Below are 20933 nucleotides of genomic sequence, written 5' to 3'. Positions count from 1 at the left end.
GTGAGGTTGTGAATTTTCACGGGACGGCTGTAATTGCTTTCTCTTCAGCTTAGAGAGCTGTGCAAGGAGATCACATTCGTGAAAGGACAAATTGTTACTCTTGAAGAGTCTCTAAATGTCCATGAGATGGAGGCAAAAGCTAACAGAGAGACGATTGTGAGGCTGGCTTCAGAAGTCAACAGAGAGCAGAGGAAAACTGCCTCCTGGAAGGAGGACAAAGACCAGCTGAACCAGGTAGGGTGTGCGAAGTGTGTGTGCGCATCTGGGACCGCGTTTAAGAAGCAGAAACGGAAAAGCTGTGTTAGACGAGGGCAGCAGGGTCATGGACCACGATTCCAAGGCTGCTCTCAGCAGGAGGTGTGGGGCGACGCTGGATTAAGTGACCTGAACAGGCCATTCGATATGTATATATATTTTTCAGTTGGAAAGAAAGAAACAAAAAAAATACTTGAAAGTATAAAAGTAAAGACTCTGTAGAGAAGATGATTTATTGTTAACTAGATTGTAAGGATTTTTTAAAAAATTGTTTTGCTTTTTTGAACCAACAGGTAATACGTTTACAAGATTAAAAAGAGTCTAATGTTCAAAAAGATATTCAGCGAAAACCCTTTCCCTTACCCCTCTGCCCAGTTCTCCTAGAGGGGAACTGGCTACAATTTCCTCTGTGTACTTCTGGAAATAATTCTATGCACATGTATGCATACAACATGTAAGAGAAGATGTCTGTTATATGTAACATGTAATATGTATTTATTTTAAAAAATGGCAATATATTGCACAATAATATCAAGAAGGCAATGATGAATGATTTTTATATGATTTTGCATGCTTCATGGATCATATAAAACAGAGTCCTAGAAGAAGTAGACTTGCTCTGTCAAAGGAAATGGGTATTGTAATTTTGAGAGATATCGATAAAAGGAAGTAATTTCCTATTCTAATTTTTTTTTACATAATAAATTGCTAGATCTTTTAAAATTAGCTATAATCTATTTGAGCAAGAGAATTAATACCACGTTTAACACCATATAACCCTTTAATTGTGATTTTTATGTTTTGTAATAAGAAACGAATTATTGGATGAATAATGACAATCTGCTTCCAAAAGCAGTAATAAGTGAGTGCAGTCAGTTACTACAAGTACACAGGAGGGCCAGGTGTGGTGGTGCATTCCTATATTCCCAGCAGCTCAGGAGGCTGAGGTAGGAGGGTTGTAAGTTTGAGGCCAGCCTCAGTAACTTAGAAAGGCCCTAAGCAACTTAGTGAAGCCCTAAGTATCTTACCAAGACCCTGTCTCAAAGTGAAAGATAAAAAGGGCTGGGGACGTGGCTCAGTAGTTAAGCACCACTGGTTCAATACCCAGTAATAAAAAAAAAGGCACAGAGGAGGCAACAAAATGGCCCTGGTAAAGAAGATGAAGTTTACAATGGAGTAATAAGTGGTGCCCCAAAAGAGTGTCCCCAGAAAGGGTGAAGACCCAGGCTGAAGAGAGGGTGTGACTTGGTCTGTGGGAGAAGGGGCCAGTTTCCTTGGGCCTTTCCTATCTATAGTGACCTTACTGCTGAGCAGAAGCAAGATGGGAAACTGGGGCAAGGCAGTGATCCCAGTAAAGATAGTAATTTCTAATTCACCCCCAATTCCATGCATCAGCAAACCCTCTTACCATTGGTTTTCTTCTCTGACATTTCAACTAGGAACAAAAAGCCAAGACTCTATCATTGTCAACATCTTAGTCAGCTTGAGTGGCCATCACCAAATATCACAGAGTTGGTTGGCGATGTAGCTCCCAGGTATTGCACTTGCCTAGCTAGCATGCACAAGGACCTGTGTTCGAGTCCCAGCACCACAAAAAACCAAAGCAAAGCAAAACAAAACAAAGCGAAGCACCACAAATTAGATTGCTTAAACAACAGATTTTTATCCCTTGTAGTTTTGGAGGCTGGAATTGCAAGATCAGGGTGCAGCCACAGTTAAGAAACTGTTGACATAACAGATATTTGTTGTTTTAAGGTTTCAAATTTTGGGCAAGTTCTGCACAGCAGTAAATAACCAATAATCCTCTCAAATCACATTCAAACACCACATATATATTTGTAAGAATAAGTGCTATATAAGAATGCCTTTTATAGATTTTTTTTTCACCAAACTGGGATCTAATCTGGGTTTATTTATTGCATATTTGGAAATTTTTAGTTCCTTTTTAAAGTCCAGAGAAGCAGTGTGATAGTTTCTTCATGATACTATTTGAATGGTTTCTCTACATCCTGAAGTTGTATTATCTCAGAAGTAAAGTTGTATATTTTCTATTATACCACACTAGAAAGAAAATGATGTTAGATATTCCTTTATTGGTAACATTTAGTATGACTACAAATATCGTTAGTGTAATGGTACATTTTTTTCTTCTGCAATTAAGTAAGATATCTGGGGTGTGTGTGACATTTATTAATATGGAGCTTAACAACTTCACCAATGATATTAGCATCCATCAAATCTTGTTTGGAATAACTATTAGGTCAGGTTGGCAATGTGGTAGTATTCTAATTTTAGCATTTGTCTTATTAATTAGCTGCTATTTTTCTGTAAAGAAAATATTTCCTTCTTTATCTTTTCAATTCTATGGATGCATGGATTTTTTTTTATTGTGTTACACTCAATTATTCTTTTTTGTTTTTCTGAATTCTCCAAATTTGTCCAGCTCCTTGTGACCTTGACTCCTTTTGTGTGTGTGTGTGTGTGTGTGTGTGTGTGTTTGGCACCAGGGATTGTACCCAGGGGTACTAACCACTGAGCCGCGTCCCCAGCCCTTTTTTTTGTATTTTACTTAGAGACAGGGTGTCACTGAGTTGCTTAGGGCCTCGCTAAGTTGCTGATGCTGGCTTTGAATTCATGATCCTCCTACCTAACTCAGCCTCCTGAGACACTGGGATTATAGGCATGCACCGCCATATCTGGTTTCTTTTAGTGTTTAACACTTCCACATTTTTAGAAAGAAGTTACCCCAGGGTCACTTGAAATTTTTAGTTCATAAACCCAAATCAGCCAATTTCCTAAGGAGCTCTGGTTCATTTTATCAGGGACTGGTGCTTAGAAACCAATAGTGATGCTTTAAGTGTGCTCATTTATTGAACATTTACACGGTCATTGTGCTAAGTGCTCCGTGAGGCTATGCACTTGATCAGGTTCACATGGCCGTCACATGGCAAAGCTGGGACTGGAGCCCAGATTATCACATCACTGTCTCCATCCATAAATCCCCTTTACACTGATAGTCACAGCTACGTCTTACGTATGAGTTTGACAGAAGACATTATTTATCAGTAAGCGGAACAATAATGTTAGCAGTTATGTAAATTTCCTCAGTGAGTAATTTCTAATTCAATTATAATAGTAGTTATTAAATTATCAAGTCTTGAAAATTAGAAAGAATGTAATCTTTATGTGTAAAATGCATCTCTGGAGTTTAGGAGTAGGAAATAAGAAAATGTGTTGTTAAAAAACCAAACAGAACTGATTCCTTTTCTTACATAAGTGTCTTTATTGGGAAATGACTGAGGCAATGTTGTTCAGACTTTGGGAACACATTCACTTTGGCTTGAGGTTCCTGCCAAAATAATAAAAATTGTAAAATAAAAATACAGGCAATAAAAAACTTGAGGTCTTTATAATAAAGTGCTCATTCACAGGATTATGACTCCAAAGATTTACTACTGAAAAACACGGTCAAGTGGTTTTACTGACATGTTAATGGCCTCAGGAAGAGTCTTCCTAGTGCTTTCTAAAGCTCTGTTTTGGAGATAGGAAACTTGTTTTATTAGTGAAGTCCAGCTGTACTGCAGAGCTAGAAGTATCCACAGGACTGGGGTGCTGTTTCTATAAACTCAAACTTTTCTGATACGCTTCAAGACTCTACTTAAGTTACTTTATGAAAAGTTTGCATAAAAATCTGAGCAATTTCTCATATATATGATGAATATCTTATATACAAATCTTTAATAGTTAATATTTTTGCTTTTTTTTTTTTTGGTGCTGGGAATTAAATTCAGGACCTCATGAATGTTAAGCACATTTTCAACCATTGAGCTACACTCCACACATTGAAGTATGTTTTATAAACTATCAAAGGTTGATATCTTTTCTCTTGATTATCTTAAAGAAAAAAATCCAACTTTGAGAAAAGTAGTCACTTTCCCTGCACAAGTCTACATAGTCACACACACATTTCTTATGGACTAATAGAAGTTAAAATTAATGGACTGGAAATTAGGCCTACACGTTGCATATCAAACAGCTCCTTTTCTTTCACATTGTTCACATTTTCTTTAATTCTATTGAGTAGAATTAAAGTTAGGATGCCATACTGGTTTTTGGACTCAGGCTGGCCTGGGTTTGGTATGTTCTGCGTTTTTTTGACTTACTATCCTGTGGCTGAGCCGTGAAGCGGAAAAGCCTTAGAGGGACACAGCAGGTAGTTAAGAAGCTGAACTTGGGGATGGGGCTGTGAAGTTTTCTCCAGAATCATTTGACCATGTGATCTCAGGCGTGTAGCTTTTCCTCTTTGGATCTTCTTTTTTTAAAAAAATCTGTAAAATAGGAAAATAACTTAAGGTTCTATCTCTTATAACTATCGTTAGGATTAAATTACACAAAGTCATCTCTCAATATCCATGGGGGATTGGTTCCTGGACCTCTGGTGGATGCAAAATCTAAAGATACTCAAATTTCTTATATAAAATATAGTAGTATTTGTATATCACCTACTCATATCCTCCTGTGGACTTTAAATCAGCTCTAGTGTACTTGAAATGCCTAATAGAATGTAAAAGCACAGTGGTCATACTATATTATTTAGGGAATAATGACAAGAAAAAGGTCAGTGCGTGTTTAGTATAGATGCAGGTTTTTTTTTCCCCTTGAATATTTTTGATGTGAAGTTGGTTGAATGCACGGATGTGGAGGCTGTAGACGGACAGGGCCAACTGTTACATACAGTACTCAGCACATGTCTGGTACATGATTTATACTCAGTATTTTTATTTCTCTTTCCCAGTTATTTAGTCTTATCCAGAGTTTAAAATAAACATGGGATTATTTGAAGAGTGCAGGCCTATGGAAATGTCCCTGGAATTGAGAAATGATTAGACAGGATATGTTACTAGAGAAATTAAGGGTCTCTTTACTCTTCTAGAATCATAATGTTAGATGTGACTGTCAAGTCATTTAGAATCTAGACTGACTCTAGATAATAAGAATTGTCTTCATTAATTTATTCTGATTAATTAACTAACTGATTAATGAACTTACATTAATTTTGCTGCTCTGGGGATTGAACCCAGGGCCTCACACACTCTAAGCAAGTTGTCTAAAGAATCATTTTAAAAATGTCTCTGACCAGCTAGAGTCCAGCCCTTCCTTGAACTCCACGGGCAAGGAATTCACCACCCTTTCCTGAGGGCCAGCTCCTCATCCTGTCAGTTCTAACTGTTTTGCTGTTGGGGTTGGAATCCCTGTACTTCATATCTTCATCCTGGGTCTATCTTACTTCACAGAGGAAACGGAAATCCCTTCCTATGGCCACCCTTCAAGCACTTAAAAGCATCTGTCATGGATTTTCAAGTCACTTCTGGTTAAACAGCCCCATATCGTCCAAATTCTTCTCATTTGGTCCTTCCTTCTCACTGTCTGTGAGGCTTGGGGAGTTCTACTCTCTGGGTGAGGAATTAAAATGAAAGTAGTGCCTGCTCATAAAATTAAAGCTGTTTAAGGACTCTGAAGTACACTTAAAAATCCTCTCTCCTTCAATACTCACCCCTATTCTCACTCTTACAAAGTAATTATTTTTTACCTGTTTATCTTTCTTAGTTCTTCTGATAATTACCCTGAAGACCTTAATACATTTTTATTCCAAGTTCATCAATATAAGATAGTTATTTTTGGACTTTCTATATGAAATATGGAGAATTTAATGCCTCTTACTTTCTGGTCCCCTCTTTCTACTTCCTTATTATATTATTGCACTTAGATGGTCAGGGTTTCCATTTTGTTCTGTTATCATCATTAAATCTTCAATGGTTTGTCCTTAGGTTCATTCTGAAAATTTAAAATCAGTTAAAACAGGATTTAAAAATAACATGATTATATAAAACATTCTATTATGGACCTAATCTTTGGGTATAGACAGAGGAGTGGGATAGCTGGGTCAAATGGTGGTTCCATTCCAAGTTTTCTAAGGAATCTCCACATTGCCTTCCAGAATGGTTGCACCAATTTTCAGTCCCACCAGCAATGTATGAGTGTGCCTTTTCCCCCACATCCTTGTCAACACTTATTGTTGTCTGTATTCTTGATAGCCTATTCTGACTGGCATGAGATGAAATCTTAGTTTTGATTTGCATTTCTCTAATTACTCGAGATGTTGAACATTTTCTCATCTATTTATTGATGGAGTATTATGGACCTAATCTTAATATGTGATGCGGAAACCCATTCCATTTTGCCAATGGCCCTCTTGAAAATTCTAGTGGGAACTGTCCATGGTCCTCCAAATACCAGCTGACGGGTTCAGGGCAGAGGGCTTGCAGCCCTGTACTGGCACCCAGGAGCACATGGGCCTCTTGGGCAGCTAAGTCCACTGCCTACTAGTATTGAATTTATCAATAATGAGAATTTCAAACCTAAATTGAATTCTCATTATCTTCTAAGTTTGATGATGCCATTGGGAGAGGTCAGATTTGGGAAAGCTCTTCTCATTTGAAGTAAAAATGCTACCCTGCAGCTTCCATTTCATTGATCATGTTGTGCAGAACAAAGCTAATCCTCCTTCTAATAACGGCCTTCAAATTGTTTGAAGGCATCCACAGGACAAATGCTCTAGTTCTTTTAAGATTTCCTCCCAGAACATAACTTCAAAATTTCTACCATTCTGCCTATTCACTGAATGTACTCTGGTTTGTTTTTTTCCAAACTTTTTGTTGGGAAGGATAACTTTTTCCTTTATTTCCAATGCATTGTTGATCAGTACTTCTATAAAATTAAAATGAATGACTAGAAAAATCTATTTAAAAAGATACAGAAAGCAAATGTCCAAATTTATGTATTAGAAACCACAGACATAAAATTAAATTTTAATAAATGTAATGAGAATAAATATGAAGAATGGAATTATGTAAATGATACCCTTTGTTCTTTGAAAATATGTGTGTGGGTGATTAATATAGAGTATCACTATTATACTCACAGTTTTTTCTTATATTGCAATCATGTGAACAAAAAATGATGACTAAAATTCCCTGCACTAAAGTTCTACATGCACATTTTGAATGAATTCTGCTTATGTCAGTATTTAAAGTTTGATTGTGACAATGAACTTGCTTCTGGCTTCTTAACTTAGGTCACCTTGGATGGACTGTTGACAATGCTGCTTGCAGAAAACATGTTTTGTTTTTAAGACACTTATGGTTGGAAACTGTCTCAGAAGTTTGTTGAGAGTATAAGAGATTTCAAAGTAATTTCAGCAAGCTCAATATGTTTATTCGTAACTTACATCCAAACTGAAACATACGTGTTTTTAAAATCTGTTCAGTCCTCCATTTGTAGATAGTTTTATTAATTTATTCCATAAAGATATAGTTAAATTATCTCTTGATGAAAGAAATAGGTTCTGAATTTTATATACTTTTACTCTTAGATTATAGTCTGCAAACCAACCTTAAAAATAGCACATTTTTCAATGTGTTCCTACAGGGCCCAATAAGGTTCAGCTCACACCATATACCTCAACAAAGCCTGAGCAGAGCCCATACCTTATCAACAATCATGTCCACTGATCATATGTGAAATGTTGTTACCCATTTATAGCAACAATTTCTACCAAAACTGTACCTATTCCATTTCTACCAGCAATGTACAAGAGTGCCTGTTTGGGGGAAGTTCCTGGGTTTGTTGATCCTAACTGCAGTAAGTAGAACTAATGAACTTTCTAAAACAAATTATAAGGCTGATTTAGGATTGGAGGAATTAAGCTCCAGCCAGAGGTTCTACCCTGATGATAAATAGTCATTGTATTTTTGAAAGGCAATTTGATCTCAGTCATATCTAAATTTATGTAATAGCAGTATCATAAGACGAATCAATTGTGTTTTCATTTTTTTTTTAAATTTTTTTCGGTGGACACAACATCTTTATTTTATTTTATGTGGTGCTGAGGATCGAACCCAGTGCCCCGTGCATGCCAGGTGAACGTATTACCACTTGAGCCACATCCCCAGCCCTCAATTGTGTTTTTAAAAGCACAAATCTTCCAAGGCTTTCATCAATTAATGCAGATTCAGCCATTTAATCGGGAAGCTAAACCGAAGGCCTGAGTTGTATTATTTATAAATGCTTTTGTTAGCAGTAATGGTGAAGGAGTCATTTGTTATTTCCAGCATTAATTGGACTGAACCTAAAGATTCGTTAATTATACAAAGAAGGTTTAAGTGACCAGCTTCACTGTCTGCATAGAGTCTGCCCTCATTTGCAAATGTGATGTCCTCTGGGGAGGTCAGCCCTGTTTTATGAGGAGGAAGCTATTTGTTTCTTGCTCTGTGTCAGTGTGATCTGACAGCAGTCCCCAGGTCCTGGCCAACAATGCCCATGTCACATTACTTCATGCCCTGTGCTTCAGTTTATCCTTGAGGTAGTCACGTAACCAGACTCCAGGCCAGTGGATGCCTCCTCATAGCCGTACAGGTAATTGCATTTGCAATCTGAGGACATCTATTTCCAGCAGATCAGCCCAGTGCCCCTGAATCCCGGAATGATTAATCAGAGGCCTGGGGAGTGGCCTTCCCCAAGGTCTGTCACTAGCTCCTGTCCTGCATTTCATACAGAAATGGCTTGGAGTTCACTGGGCTGAAAGTATCTAGAAAAAAAAGAAATGGGCCTGCTACCAGGTACTGCTGTGTTCCATGATCACAAGTTAGTTTCAGATTTTTATTAGATATAAATGTGGGCACTCAGGTTTACAAAGAAGAAATGCTTTGGATTCGCTGGACTGTTATGGTCCTTGTTTCTAAGTCAGTGAACAATAGTATGACCCTGGGTAGAAAAATTCCTCAACTAGTTTAGTTGTGTTTATTGGTCTCTTGGTATCAACTGCCTCTTGATTAGTCTACTTTAAATTGGCAGGAAGTCCATGGCACTCAAGCAGCTGATATTTTTTTTGTGTGTGTATTTTGAAGGCCTTTTGTAAATAATCAGTTACAAATAAAAGTTTGTTGATTATGGAAAATTCCTTTTGCCTTAGTTTTTTTTTTTTTTATCAGAGATTGAACCCAGGGGCACTTAACCTCTGAGCCGCCATATCCCCAGCTCTTTTTAATATTTTATTTTGCAACAGCGTCTCCCTAAGTTGCTAGGGGCCATGTCTTGCCAAATTGCTGAGGCTGGTTTTGAATCTGCCTCCTGCCTCAGCCTCCCGATCTGCTGGGATTACAGACATGTGCCGCTGTGCCTGGCAATTTAGGGTCTCAGTTTTCTAAGCACACCTGAGATTGTTGTTTCTAAGTAAAACGTGGCTGGACTGATTATCATTTATACTGATAATGGTTACTCCATCCGACCAAGTAAGCAGCTACAATGTTACCACTGGAAGAGCAATCGGTAACCTGCAAAAATACTGTATTCTTGATAAAGTGTCCTCAAATCTACTTTAGTGGCCATAATTTAATTATCAGTGGGCTTTCTCTACAGAGATGTCTAGTTTGCAAAGAGAAAGAGGAAACCGAGACCTTGAAAAGCAAGGCATTTTTCAAAGTAAGCTCCATGATGAGTTATTGCATCTCTGGAAAAGACAGCCTTCTTCTCTATCTACCTCTTATCTTTCAAATTGATGCTTGAGACTTACTTAATTTAAAAAAAAATCACCCCAAGAAAAATACTAAGATGTTCCTCTTAAATAGTAGGAACTACTGTGTCAGCTAGCCTTTTTCTGGTCTCCAAGTTGTTGGTGAAGATAAATACCATTTAAAACCAGTTTTTTTTTTTTTTTTTTTGTGGTGCTGAGGATTGAACCCAGGGCCTTGTGCATGCGAGGCAAGCGCTCTACTAACTGAGCTATATCCCCAGCCCTGTTTAAAACTACTTCTAATGCAAAAGAAATGATTGTGTTGTAACTAGCAGGCTGAAGCATTTCCAGTTTGTTTAGGTGTACAGCCTGTGATTCAATGATACTATTTCTTCTTTTTTTTTTTTTGCTTTTTCCCCTAAAATACTATTTTAAATTATTTTTTTTGCCAGTTAATCAGGCAATATAATAGCAATACTGGTTACTCAACTGCTTAATCTTATTTGATACGAATCCATGTATTTTGGAACGGAATGTTAACAAGTGATTTAAAAATTAAAAGATACTCCTCTGGTGTCTCTTTGGATCATTCTAGATTATGATGAATAGCAGCAAGGTGCCCAGGTAACCTTTGATATGCATTATATTTTTCTGAATCTAATATTATATTACTTAAGATTATTTTTCTCAGTATGGCACTTCATCTCCTCAACTTTTAATCCTACCACCCACCAAATGGCTAGTTATTCCTGTCTTCTTTCTTCAGGTTCTGTCAATTTTCATCTTGTGTTTATGAGATAAGGGGATACACAGTCAATGAATAGTGAAAGAAACATCCAGGTCTTCTTTATGGAATGATGTTTTCCTGAGAATGCTAGTAGGATTAAAGAAGCATCTTTATTCAGATAATTTTTAATGCTTTAACCTTAACAACGATCAAATTGTAAAGGTTTGATTGTAAAGGAAAATTGTAAAAATGTCTCTATATGAAGAGACATTAGGGAACTTGGAGTTAAAAAAGGAACCAGTGTTTAACCTAACTCCTTGAAGTCTTCAGAAAGCCAGGTAAATGGATTGCTGTGGGCCTGCAGGTGTACTCTGCTGACTGCTAATGGTAGTGTCTTCACTGTGACTATTTCAGGACTTGCTCAGTGCTATGGAGGCAAAAGAAGCTCTTGAAAGGGAGGTTAAGATCTTCCAAGAAAGGTTGCTTGCAGGCCAGCGGGCCTGGGATGCCTCGAAGCAGGAGCTGAGCCTCCTGAAGAAAAGCTCTTGTGAACTGGAGAAGAGTTTGAAGGTCAGTCGCGAGGTGGCCACAGCCTCTGAAAACCAGAATGCCTCCTTTAGGGAGAAGGTCGCCGGCCTCCTTACGGGCATATGGGGCATGACTGGCTCCACAGAGGACGCCATTTTGGAGAGGATTCAAGAAATGGGCAGCCAGGAAGAGGACGGGAAAAGGGTGAGTGTGAAATAGCTGCTGACAGGCTTCCTCAGAATAACAAACTCATTCATGGAGCCTGTCCAATACCTGATTTATCTGAAGCAGTTAAGAGTATAGTTTACATGGGGTTGGGCCACTTTTAACTATAGACAGTACTTGGGAAGGACCAGGAGTCACTCAAGTGACAGCTAACGGGGAAGTAAGTTCTGGAGTCAGACCTACCTGGCACTGACCCAATCTCTACCACATTCCCACTCATGGACAGTGCGAGCTTGGGCCATCCTGAGATGATGGCTTCTGAGATTTTGTTTCCTGATCTCAGTGAGGGTTAGTGCAAGGCTCACAGTTCCTAATCCAGAACCCTGGGCCCAGTGTGCTTTTAATTTCAGATTTTTTTTTTCGGGGTTCAGAAAGACAAGACAGTATATGGAAAGTCAGTAGATTCTGCAGAGCCCCATCACCTGCCACCTTCCTATCACTTCATACCTGTGAGCTACTGGAGTGGGTGGGATGAATGGAGGCGCTGAAGAGCCTCATGTCACTTCAGATCAGGGTTTGCTGCTCCACTGGGTCAGGTCAGGCCAGCTTTGTCAGCAAATAAATTAGGAAAACCCCTGCATTTTGGAATTGCACATAAGGAGTTCTAGACCTGTAACAGTATTTGCCACATAACGTTATTTTTAAGTTATAAGATTCAATGGAAAAAAAAATTGTTATGAAGTCCTTAACACACTGTCTGGCAAATCACAGAAATTAATCTTAACGATTGCTGCTGTTTCTGGCCCTCTATCTCTTCCTCCTCCCTCCTCTATATTGGTGCCCAGAAGAGTGTTTTAGGAGACCTAGTTACCAAATGGAGAAAGGGCTTAATTAATTAATATCCATGGTGGAAGCACATTTGATTTTGTCATCATTCATCTGTCAACAATTCTCATTTTCTGTAAAGCTTTACTTACCAGAGTTAACTTCAGCACAGCTCTTTAAATGATCATCAAATCAAAATTACTGAAGTTGTAATTAATGAGATGTTAAAGTAAATGATGTCCAAATTTTATGTACAGTTCCACTATGGACTATTTCTTCTGTTGATGCCATAGTCATTCAAAAGGAGAAAATGCACTTTTCCATTTTTTATTGTTAGTAAGAATCTCAGTGATAACTAATTTAAAGCTCAGGGTTGCGTCCTCCTCTGGCATCTCCCCATTTCTCCTCTCCTTGTATCTTGCTCTTGGTATCCACTGTTTTATTCTCTATCTTTGGCCTCTCCCATCTTTTTAAAGATTCTGCAAATAAGTGAGATCATGTAATATTTTTTTTTGTGCCTGGTTTATTTCACTTAGCATACTGTTCTCCAGATCCATCCATGACTGTGGGAGATGACGGGTAGGTTAATTTTTTTCTAATATAGCAACCATTTTAATATATATGAATCTTATAACATCATTTTGTATGCCTTAAACATACATAAACATTTAAAAAACCAAATTCAGGATTATATTTGTAAATTTCCCTTAACAATCCAAAAATTGAAATTACCTTGAAAAAGTCTCCAAAATTCAAAATACTCTTGAAGGAGTAATTGGGGCTCCCTTGGCTACCTGCACTATTCTCTTTATGGATATAAAATGTTCATACTCACTCAGACATTGCTGGTGGGGCTGCAAATTGGTACAACCACTATGGAAAGCAGTATGGAGATTGCTCAGAACACTTGGAATGGAACCATTTTACCCAATTATCCTATTCCTTGGTTAATACCCAAAGGACTTAAAATCAGCACACTACAGTTGACACGGTCACATCAATGTTTCTAGCAGCCCAATTTACAATAGGTAAACTATGGAACCAACTTAGGCATCCTTCAAGAGATGAATGCATAAAGAAAATGTGGTATATATACATGATGGAATATTACTCAGCCTTAAAGAAGAATGAAATCATGGCATTTTCTGGTAAATAGACAGAGCTGGAGTATATCATGCTAAGTGAAATAAGCTAAACCCAAAGAACCAAAGGCCAAATGTTTTCTCTGATATGCAGATGCTAATTCACAATATGGGGGCGGGTTAGGGAAGAATAGAGGTACTTTGGTTTAGGGAGAAGGGAGTGCAGGGAGGGGAGGAGGTACGGGGATAGGAAAGATAGTAGAATGAATCAGACATTATTACCCTATTGTATATATGACTACATGACCGGTGTGACTCTACATCATGTACAACCAGAAGAATGAGAAGTGTTACTCCACTTATGTATGATGGGTCAAAATGCATTCTATTGTCATGTATAAATATTTAGAACAACTAACAAACACACACACATGCACACACACAAATGTTCATACACAGAACGCTCCTTGGCTAACCTCCACCCTGGAAAGCATATGCATCTCTAAGAGAAACTCAGTTTTTCTTGTGATTCAATTTACACAGAAATACTTCATCGAGAAAGGAAATTATTTACAAGCTTGAGAAAAACTTTATGAAGTTATTAACGATAATAAATGTGTTTCAATAGCCAAAGATTTTTTTCCATTTATTTGACTGCTTTCCCTCTGTATTTCCAATGCTACCCCCCAAATCTATTTTAATTCTGGCATGTGAAACATGACGTACAATTGTCAGCATGATGTGTATGTTTATTTTCTAAAGCAAAATGGTTTAAATTGGTTAAGCCTAATGTGCCTCCCCCACTCCCCATAAAAATTAGAATGATTCAGAATCTTTTTAGTGCCTTTGTCTGCCTTTCCTACCCTGTAATTTTTTTCAATAGCTGTTCTTCCTATTTAAAAGCCTGAAATCAAGCATATAGCTGGTGTCTTGTGTGACTCATCTTCAAGTAAAATCAGGAGAAAATGGATTTTGTACATTGTCTCAGAAATGTTTTTGGAGAATGGCAGCTTTACACATTGATGAATCTGTTTGTTGGGGAGACTGCACCCCCCACCAGCTGCTGTGTCTACACTGATGTGAAGGCTCCACAGTGGGTGCAGGCTTGGCCTGGCCATCTCTCCCCCTCAGGTCCACTCCTACCTGCTGAATGGTGCTTTTCATGTTACCCCTTGGCTACCCATTTTCTCTCTCCTGTATTTGCAGTTCTTGGTAGAACTGAGGATACCACCCACACTTCTTCAGTAAGTCATTTCTACTTGTTCCTTGAATTTCTGCTTCTGGCAAAATTTAATTTTCTTTTTAAAAGCTTTTCTGTACCTTGGAGCAGGGTTGCTCAGCCTTGGCATTACTGACATTTTGGACCAAATAATCTTTGCTGTTCTGTGCATTGTAGGGTGATTAGTAATATCCCTGGCTTCTACCCACAAGACACCATTATCATCCCCTCTCCAATTGTGACAATCACTGGTGTCTCCAACCAATACCAAATGTCCACTTCCTTAGAGGAACAGTTTACAGCCAGCTTCCCAGAAATCCTAAATGAGGTTTTTTTTTTTGTTTTGTTTTGTTGTTGTTGTTGTTGTTTTTTAAATTAAGTCTATTTTGTTTGGGAAGTGGGCAGGAATCCAGCTTCAGAACTTCTGGAAGAACTTCTTGGTACCAGCAGCCTTGATGTCCTGAAGTATGTTGAAGTGCACTCTCTTGCTCAAGGGCCTGCACACTGGTTGACGGTGACAAAGTCCTCAATCTGGACATCCCTGAAACAGCTGGAAGACAGGTGCACAGACATGTTCTTGTGGCACTTCTCACAGTGACTGCCCTTGCAGACAGAGTGGAGACAGTCCCTGCAGATCTTAGTGTCCTCAGTGTCTTCATCTTAGCCTCCAGGCCAGCCAGGATCTGCCCTTGGATGGAACTAGTAACAGTGGAGGGACACTTCCTGCCAATATAGGTGCCCTCAGTGGCCTCACTGGGTGTCTTGAAGGCCAGACCACAGAACCTAAATGAATTAATGAATTTTCTTTTTACTTTTTTTTTGGTGGTGCTGGGGAATTGAACCCCAGGGCCTTGTGTATGTGAGGCAATCACTCTACCAACTGAGCTATACCCCGAGTCCTCTAAATGAATTTTAAGATACTATTTAGCTTTGAAATTTCAGGATGCTATAGCAGATATTTATAAAATAGTGATTCCACAATGGCAGCTAGTCGTAACGTTTTAAGATTTTTACTTTAGAATTTAAATTAGAAGCAAATTTTTTTCCCTACTTTGAGGTGTTTACTAACTGACTGGTCATCTGGATGAGAACTGATTAAAAATAGAGCAGATATGACCATGATCAATTGTTTGTAATTTCTTAAAGACAAATTCATGCAAGCTGGGCATGGTGGGGCATACCTGTAATCCCAGTGGCTTGGGAGGCTGAGGCAGGAGCATTGAAAGTTCAAAGTCAGCCTCAGCGACTTAGAGAGTTCCTCAACAATTTAGCAAGACCCTGCCTCAAAAAAAAAAAAAAAAAAAAGTAAAAAAGGGCTGGGTATGTGGCTCAGTGGTTAAGTACCCCAGGTTCAAGCAAGTTCATACACCTTGACCTGGACAGCCTTTTTGCTCTGCATTAGGCAAACCTAAGGCTTTACTTCCTTCGTTGGAAAGAGTCTTATTCTGGGGGCTCTGTGGGCATTGTGGAGACCCAGCTTGAAGCCCTAAAGAGCCTGGGATGCGCTCCTTGACCCACCTACTTCTTCTGGTCTCAGAGCCCAGTCCTTGCTGGTGTCACCTGTTCCTACTCTGTTCTTATCCTGTGATATGGTTTGGATGTGAGATGTCCCCCAGAAGCTCACCGTGCAAGAAGGTTCAGAGGAGAAATGATCGGGTTGTGTATTAACCCAGTCAGTGATTTCATCCCCCATAGGGATGACCTGAGGGGTAACTGACGAGGTAGGGTGTGGCTGGAGGAGGTGGGAATTGGGGTGTGGCTTTGGTGTGTATATTTGTACCTGGAGAGCGGAGTTTCTCTCTGCTTCCTGATCATCATGTGGGCCGCCTCCCTCTGTCACACTCTCCTGCCATGATGTACAACCTCACCTCTCGAGCCCCGAGGAATGGAGCCAGCCTTCTATGGACTAAGACCTCTGAAACTATGAGCCCTCAAATAAACTCTTCCTCCTCTACAGTTGTTCTGGTCAGATCCTTTAGTCACAGCAGCAAAAAAGCTGACTAAAACATCCCATGTCACCTACTAAAGCCAACATTTTTCCAGAAGTGCCAGTTGATTTCTGGTGATGCTTCATTGTATGAAACTGTGTTCCACGGTCACCCCTGGCTACAGGGGCATCTGAACAGATACAAGTTCAGCTTTCCCAGCCTCTCTAATTGTATTTGTTTCCTGCCGTAACAAAGTACTACTAACTGGGTGAACTAAACAACAGATTTTTTTTTTCTTCTTTTGGTTCTGGAGGTTAGAAATCTGAAATCCAGGTGTTGGCAGGGCTGGTTCCTCCTGAGGTCTGTGAAGAAGTCTCTGTTCCATTCATCTCACCTAGCTCTTGACGGCTCAGGCCTACCTTGACTTTAGGATGATGTTCTCCCTTGATTTATATTTTTCTGCATATCTGACTTTGTGTCCAAATTTCCCCTTTTAATAAAGACACGGGCCAAAGTGAATTGGATCCTAAGGTAATGACTTCATTTAAATTTTATTATTTCTGTAAAGAGCTTGTTTCCAAAATAAGGCCATATTCGAGGTACTGGGGTACCTGGGGATGGTACCCCACAAAAGTGGTCATGAACTAAATGGAGTGGGTAGAGTTAGGGAAATTTGACTTAAGTACCTGGCACCTGATAACTTACTTTATATATTTCCTAAGTGAACACTGCATCTTGGATGATCAACAAGAGTTGTTTATGTCCAGAGGCACTGGTGCCTCAGTGACCCAGTAGCTTTCCTGACTTAGAGCCCTTCTGTTTCTGCTTACTTCAGTCTCAGAGCAAAATGCTTCTCTGATGAAATCAACAAATCCTTGTCCTTGGAAAGTGAATTACCTCTGTTAGGGCGTTATGACTTCACTTTCAAACACGGTACTGCTGCCTCTTGAAGCAGAGTTTACTACAGTGTCTTTTTTGTTGTTGTTTAAAAACCAGGGGTATTTGTTCTTTGTGATACCCACCCCTATTTCCTACACCTCTAGGGTGGAAATCCCAGGCACATTCTGTCGCAGGGACTATCAGGTGTAGTTAACAGACGATTAAAAAAAAAAAACAACAGGAAGAGGGAAAAGCTTATTGACTCTAGATTTTTTGGTGTGAAAAGCAACACATGTTTACAGTTTGGGTGGGACACATATGTTCCCCCAGACACTGGCATTTGATGTTCCTAAGAACTGTGTCAGATGGGAATGTTAATTTATTTGATTACAGTTCTGTAAATTTAGTTCTGAAAAAACCCAGTGGTGCCAAATGGGCTGACACAAAAATAAGCTTATGAAGCAACGTCGTACCCAGGGGAGTGTGGGGAAGTCCTTGGATGTTGGCGGCCCCCTCCAATCCGTAATCCTGGCAAGGCAACCAGGTAGATTCTGCACCGTTTATCCATCTCATGTTAGTGGTCTTAGAAATCATATTATGTGAAGTCTCCAGGGTTCCTCGGAATACCATTGGGTCCACACAGGGTCAAGATGCTGGTGGGATCCTCTTACCTTTGATTTGAAAATATTTGTCCCTCCCAGAAAGACTTCTAGTTGATAAAAAAGAAAAAAAAAAAACCTCTACAGTTGAAAACAGTTTGAGAAACATGACATAGGACGATTTCTGAAATGTTTTTACCTCTTTAAGGCAAGGGTGTATGATTAGCTGAACCCATGCCCTGGAGCAGTAATATGGGCTGGGCCAAGTTGTAACTTCCACAGGGTGTGAGACAGGTCTGATCTTGGTGCAATAGAAGTTGTGTGCTTCGCTTGCAAGGCGACCTATAGAAAAAAATGACCACAGAAAAATGACCTACAGAAAAAAATGACCACCATAAGATGTGGCCTCCCTGGGAAGCTGGTTCAAATTGTTTAAGGTTTGACATGTTTCTGAACAATAGGAGATGTGGCTTTAAGCTGGACTCCAAGTAGGCAGTGAGTCTTTCTGCCACTCAAATTTGTTACTCAAATTATCTAAATTGGCTCCTTTAATCATCTCTGAGTTTCAGAGAGGTTAATTACTTGCTTCAGGAAACATGCTGGTAAACAGTTCAGAGGGACTTGGAACCAGGGCTCTCTGACTCCAAAGCTCCCGCCCCACAGTGTGGTCCACATTGAAGATGTCTGCTTCCTCCTTCAAGGTCATTATCACTCCCTCGTCCACTTCCTGTTGCTGCTCAGTGTCGTCTTTAGGATGGAGTCCTCCCTGGCTGATTTCCAGGGAGGCTCTGCTTTCTTCCGGAGAGGTCTGCTGCCAGCCCACACAGCTGAGTGCACACTTCTCCCTCTGCATCTGTTTCCTCTGTGGTCTTGTCCTCTATGCAGGGTCACTGGTGAGGTAGGAGAGGTGTTGAAGGCTCCTCAGGTGGGGAGAGGTACTCCCTCCTGGAGCCTGGAGTCAAGCCACATCTCCTGTGGTGCAGAAATGCTCGTCAAACCTTGAACAGCACGAACCAGCTTCCTGGGGACGTGGCATCTTGAGGACCTTGTTTCATGGAAGTATCTCCAGAGCCTCATATTCTGTAGTGACATCAAGAATTTCCTTAGGAAATATTTCCTTGAATGTGGCTCTGCGCAGCTCACCATCAAACATCTAAGCCCCCACATAAACAGAAAATTAAGTGAATAATAGGCCCAAAACTCTGAAGGCTATAGAAACACTGGATTACAGAGTTTAGAGCGCATATAGTCTAACTTTCCCCCTGGATCACGTCAGTTCATCCTATAACAAATGGTCACGACTTCTGGCCATCTCCAGTGACTTGGAACCCACCGCCTGATGGGGAGTGTAAAAAGAATTTAAGTAAATGATAGCACATTCTCTGGATTAATTCTTAATATAGTCACTAAAATATTGAGAATTTTGAATGGCATGAGAAGCTTAAGATACAACTAGGTAAAAACAAAGAAAGCTGCATATGTAATATAATTTCAGCTATATTTTAATAATATATAACAACTTATTTAAAAATATTAATGTTGTTTCCTCTAGGTGGTGAAATCAGAGGAGATTTCTTGTTTGTTTATTTATACTTTTTTTGTCCTTAACAAATATTTTATAATGCGCATGTGTTACTGCTATTATTTTGGGATGGGGAAAATTTTCCCCTTGGATGGATGTGGAATTCCTTCTCCAATTTATACTTGTTGGTCCTCTGTGGAGGCTCTGAGGCAACTTGGATCATATCTTATTGTTCTTCCACATAATAGATGTCCAAAAAAGCTGAAGGGGGCTTAAAGTTCTTCTTGCCTTTCAACATGGTTGTTTATAGACAGGCAAACAGAAACTTTTTTTTTAAATTTAGACTTTAAAAACTGAAATAGTCGAGATTGCTTCCCTACAGAACGATATGTAAATATCTACTATTTTTTTCTCTTTCCTCTTCCAAAGTAAAACATCAAAGGAAAACAAATACATTGCCCAAGTCTTCTGGGTTGTATTGAATTCAACATCTTATGAAACTAGGGTTGAGTTTTCCGAAAGTATATTGGAGGTCTTTGATAAAACTTATTCTCTTGGCATAAGGGGACAAGACAGTTGAGACAAACAAAGAGGAGCTTTGGGAAGGATGCAATTTTGGGGAAATCTGGGGTTGTGGAGAACCCTGGGGAGCTGAAATGGAGGGGCAGTGGTTTCATGAGGTAGGAGAGGGGACAGTTGTTAGATTTTTTTTGCTGGCTTGATGTTGCCCTTGACCTTGTTTGGAGTCATCAACATGAGGAGATTCTGACATGTCTAACGCTAAAATGACTTTATTGCCTGTGTCCTGCAAAGTCAGCACCCCTGGAGTTTAGGGTGTGATAACTGATACAAGGTTGAAGAAGTTTGAAAAAAATGTTTCTGCACTTGAATTCCCTGCAATGTCCTAAGGTTATTTATCAAGATCACCTTGCTGTGTAATCTTCTGTCACCTGCGTGTGGTGGCAGAGTTTCTCTGGGGAATGACTCTTGTAGATTTTGGAAAGTGCTTTTATTCACCCTCTTTTTCCAACTAAAACTTCAAAACTTCTAAATTAATGACAGTTTGGGAGGTAAGTGGATATCATCTGTAAATACTTATTGATTAATCTGTTGAATTTATGCAAATTAAAAATATGTGTCAAAGATATTTTATTAGATAATGAAGGCAGATTTACTTCAAGCAGAGGCAAATAGAGCTACTGGTGACCTATTTTTGATTTAATTTTTACAAAGAATCTGGAAGTGGGTGTCATTAATAGTTAGGCTGCTGGGTTGAGCTGGATTTTAACACTTTGTTGCATCTAAAACAAGGTTTATCCTGGTTGTGGCTCTGTTTCCAGATGGTCTCCCAGCTTGAAGCACAAAGAGCAGAGCTTGTCGAACAGTTGGGAAAGGTGTCTGAGTCTCACCAGGAAGCTCTCCAGAGAGCCCACAAGGCAGAAGACAAGTTGGAGACTCTTCAGGGTCAGCTGACACACCTGGAAGGAGAGCTGGTTTCTGCGGATGTTTTAAGAGATAACTTGAATTTTGAGAAACAAAAAGTAATGACCCCAGGGGACGTCCATGGGTGGTAGCATCTGTTGCATTTATTTTACCTGAGAATATTCTGAATTTTGCAATACTGAGACTGATT

General features: G+C 39.4%; 1 protein-coding gene across 1 annotated transcript in view; it reads left to right on the top strand.

Moving 5' to 3' along the window:
- Positions 1 to 20933, top strand: part of Ccdc170 (coiled-coil domain containing 170) — a 74487-nt gene that overhangs the window by 32495 nt on the left and 21059 nt on the right. Inside the window, exons 6-8 of the mRNA XM_027939412.2 lie at positions 49 to 234; positions 10968 to 11285; positions 20641 to 20841. Coding sequence (XP_027795213.2) covers positions 49 to 234; positions 10968 to 11285; positions 20641 to 20841 — 705 coding nt within the window. The remainder of the gene's footprint in view (positions 1 to 48; positions 235 to 10967; positions 11286 to 20640; positions 20842 to 20933) is intronic.

The sequence above is a fragment of the Marmota flaviventris genome, chromosome 6, assembly GCF_047511675.1.
Source record: "Marmota flaviventris isolate mMarFla1 chromosome 6, mMarFla1.hap1, whole genome shotgun sequence".
Lineage (NCBI taxonomy): Eukaryota > Metazoa > Chordata > Mammalia > Rodentia > Sciuridae > Marmota > Marmota flaviventris.
This window is presented reverse-complemented; position numbering and strand designations above follow the sequence as displayed.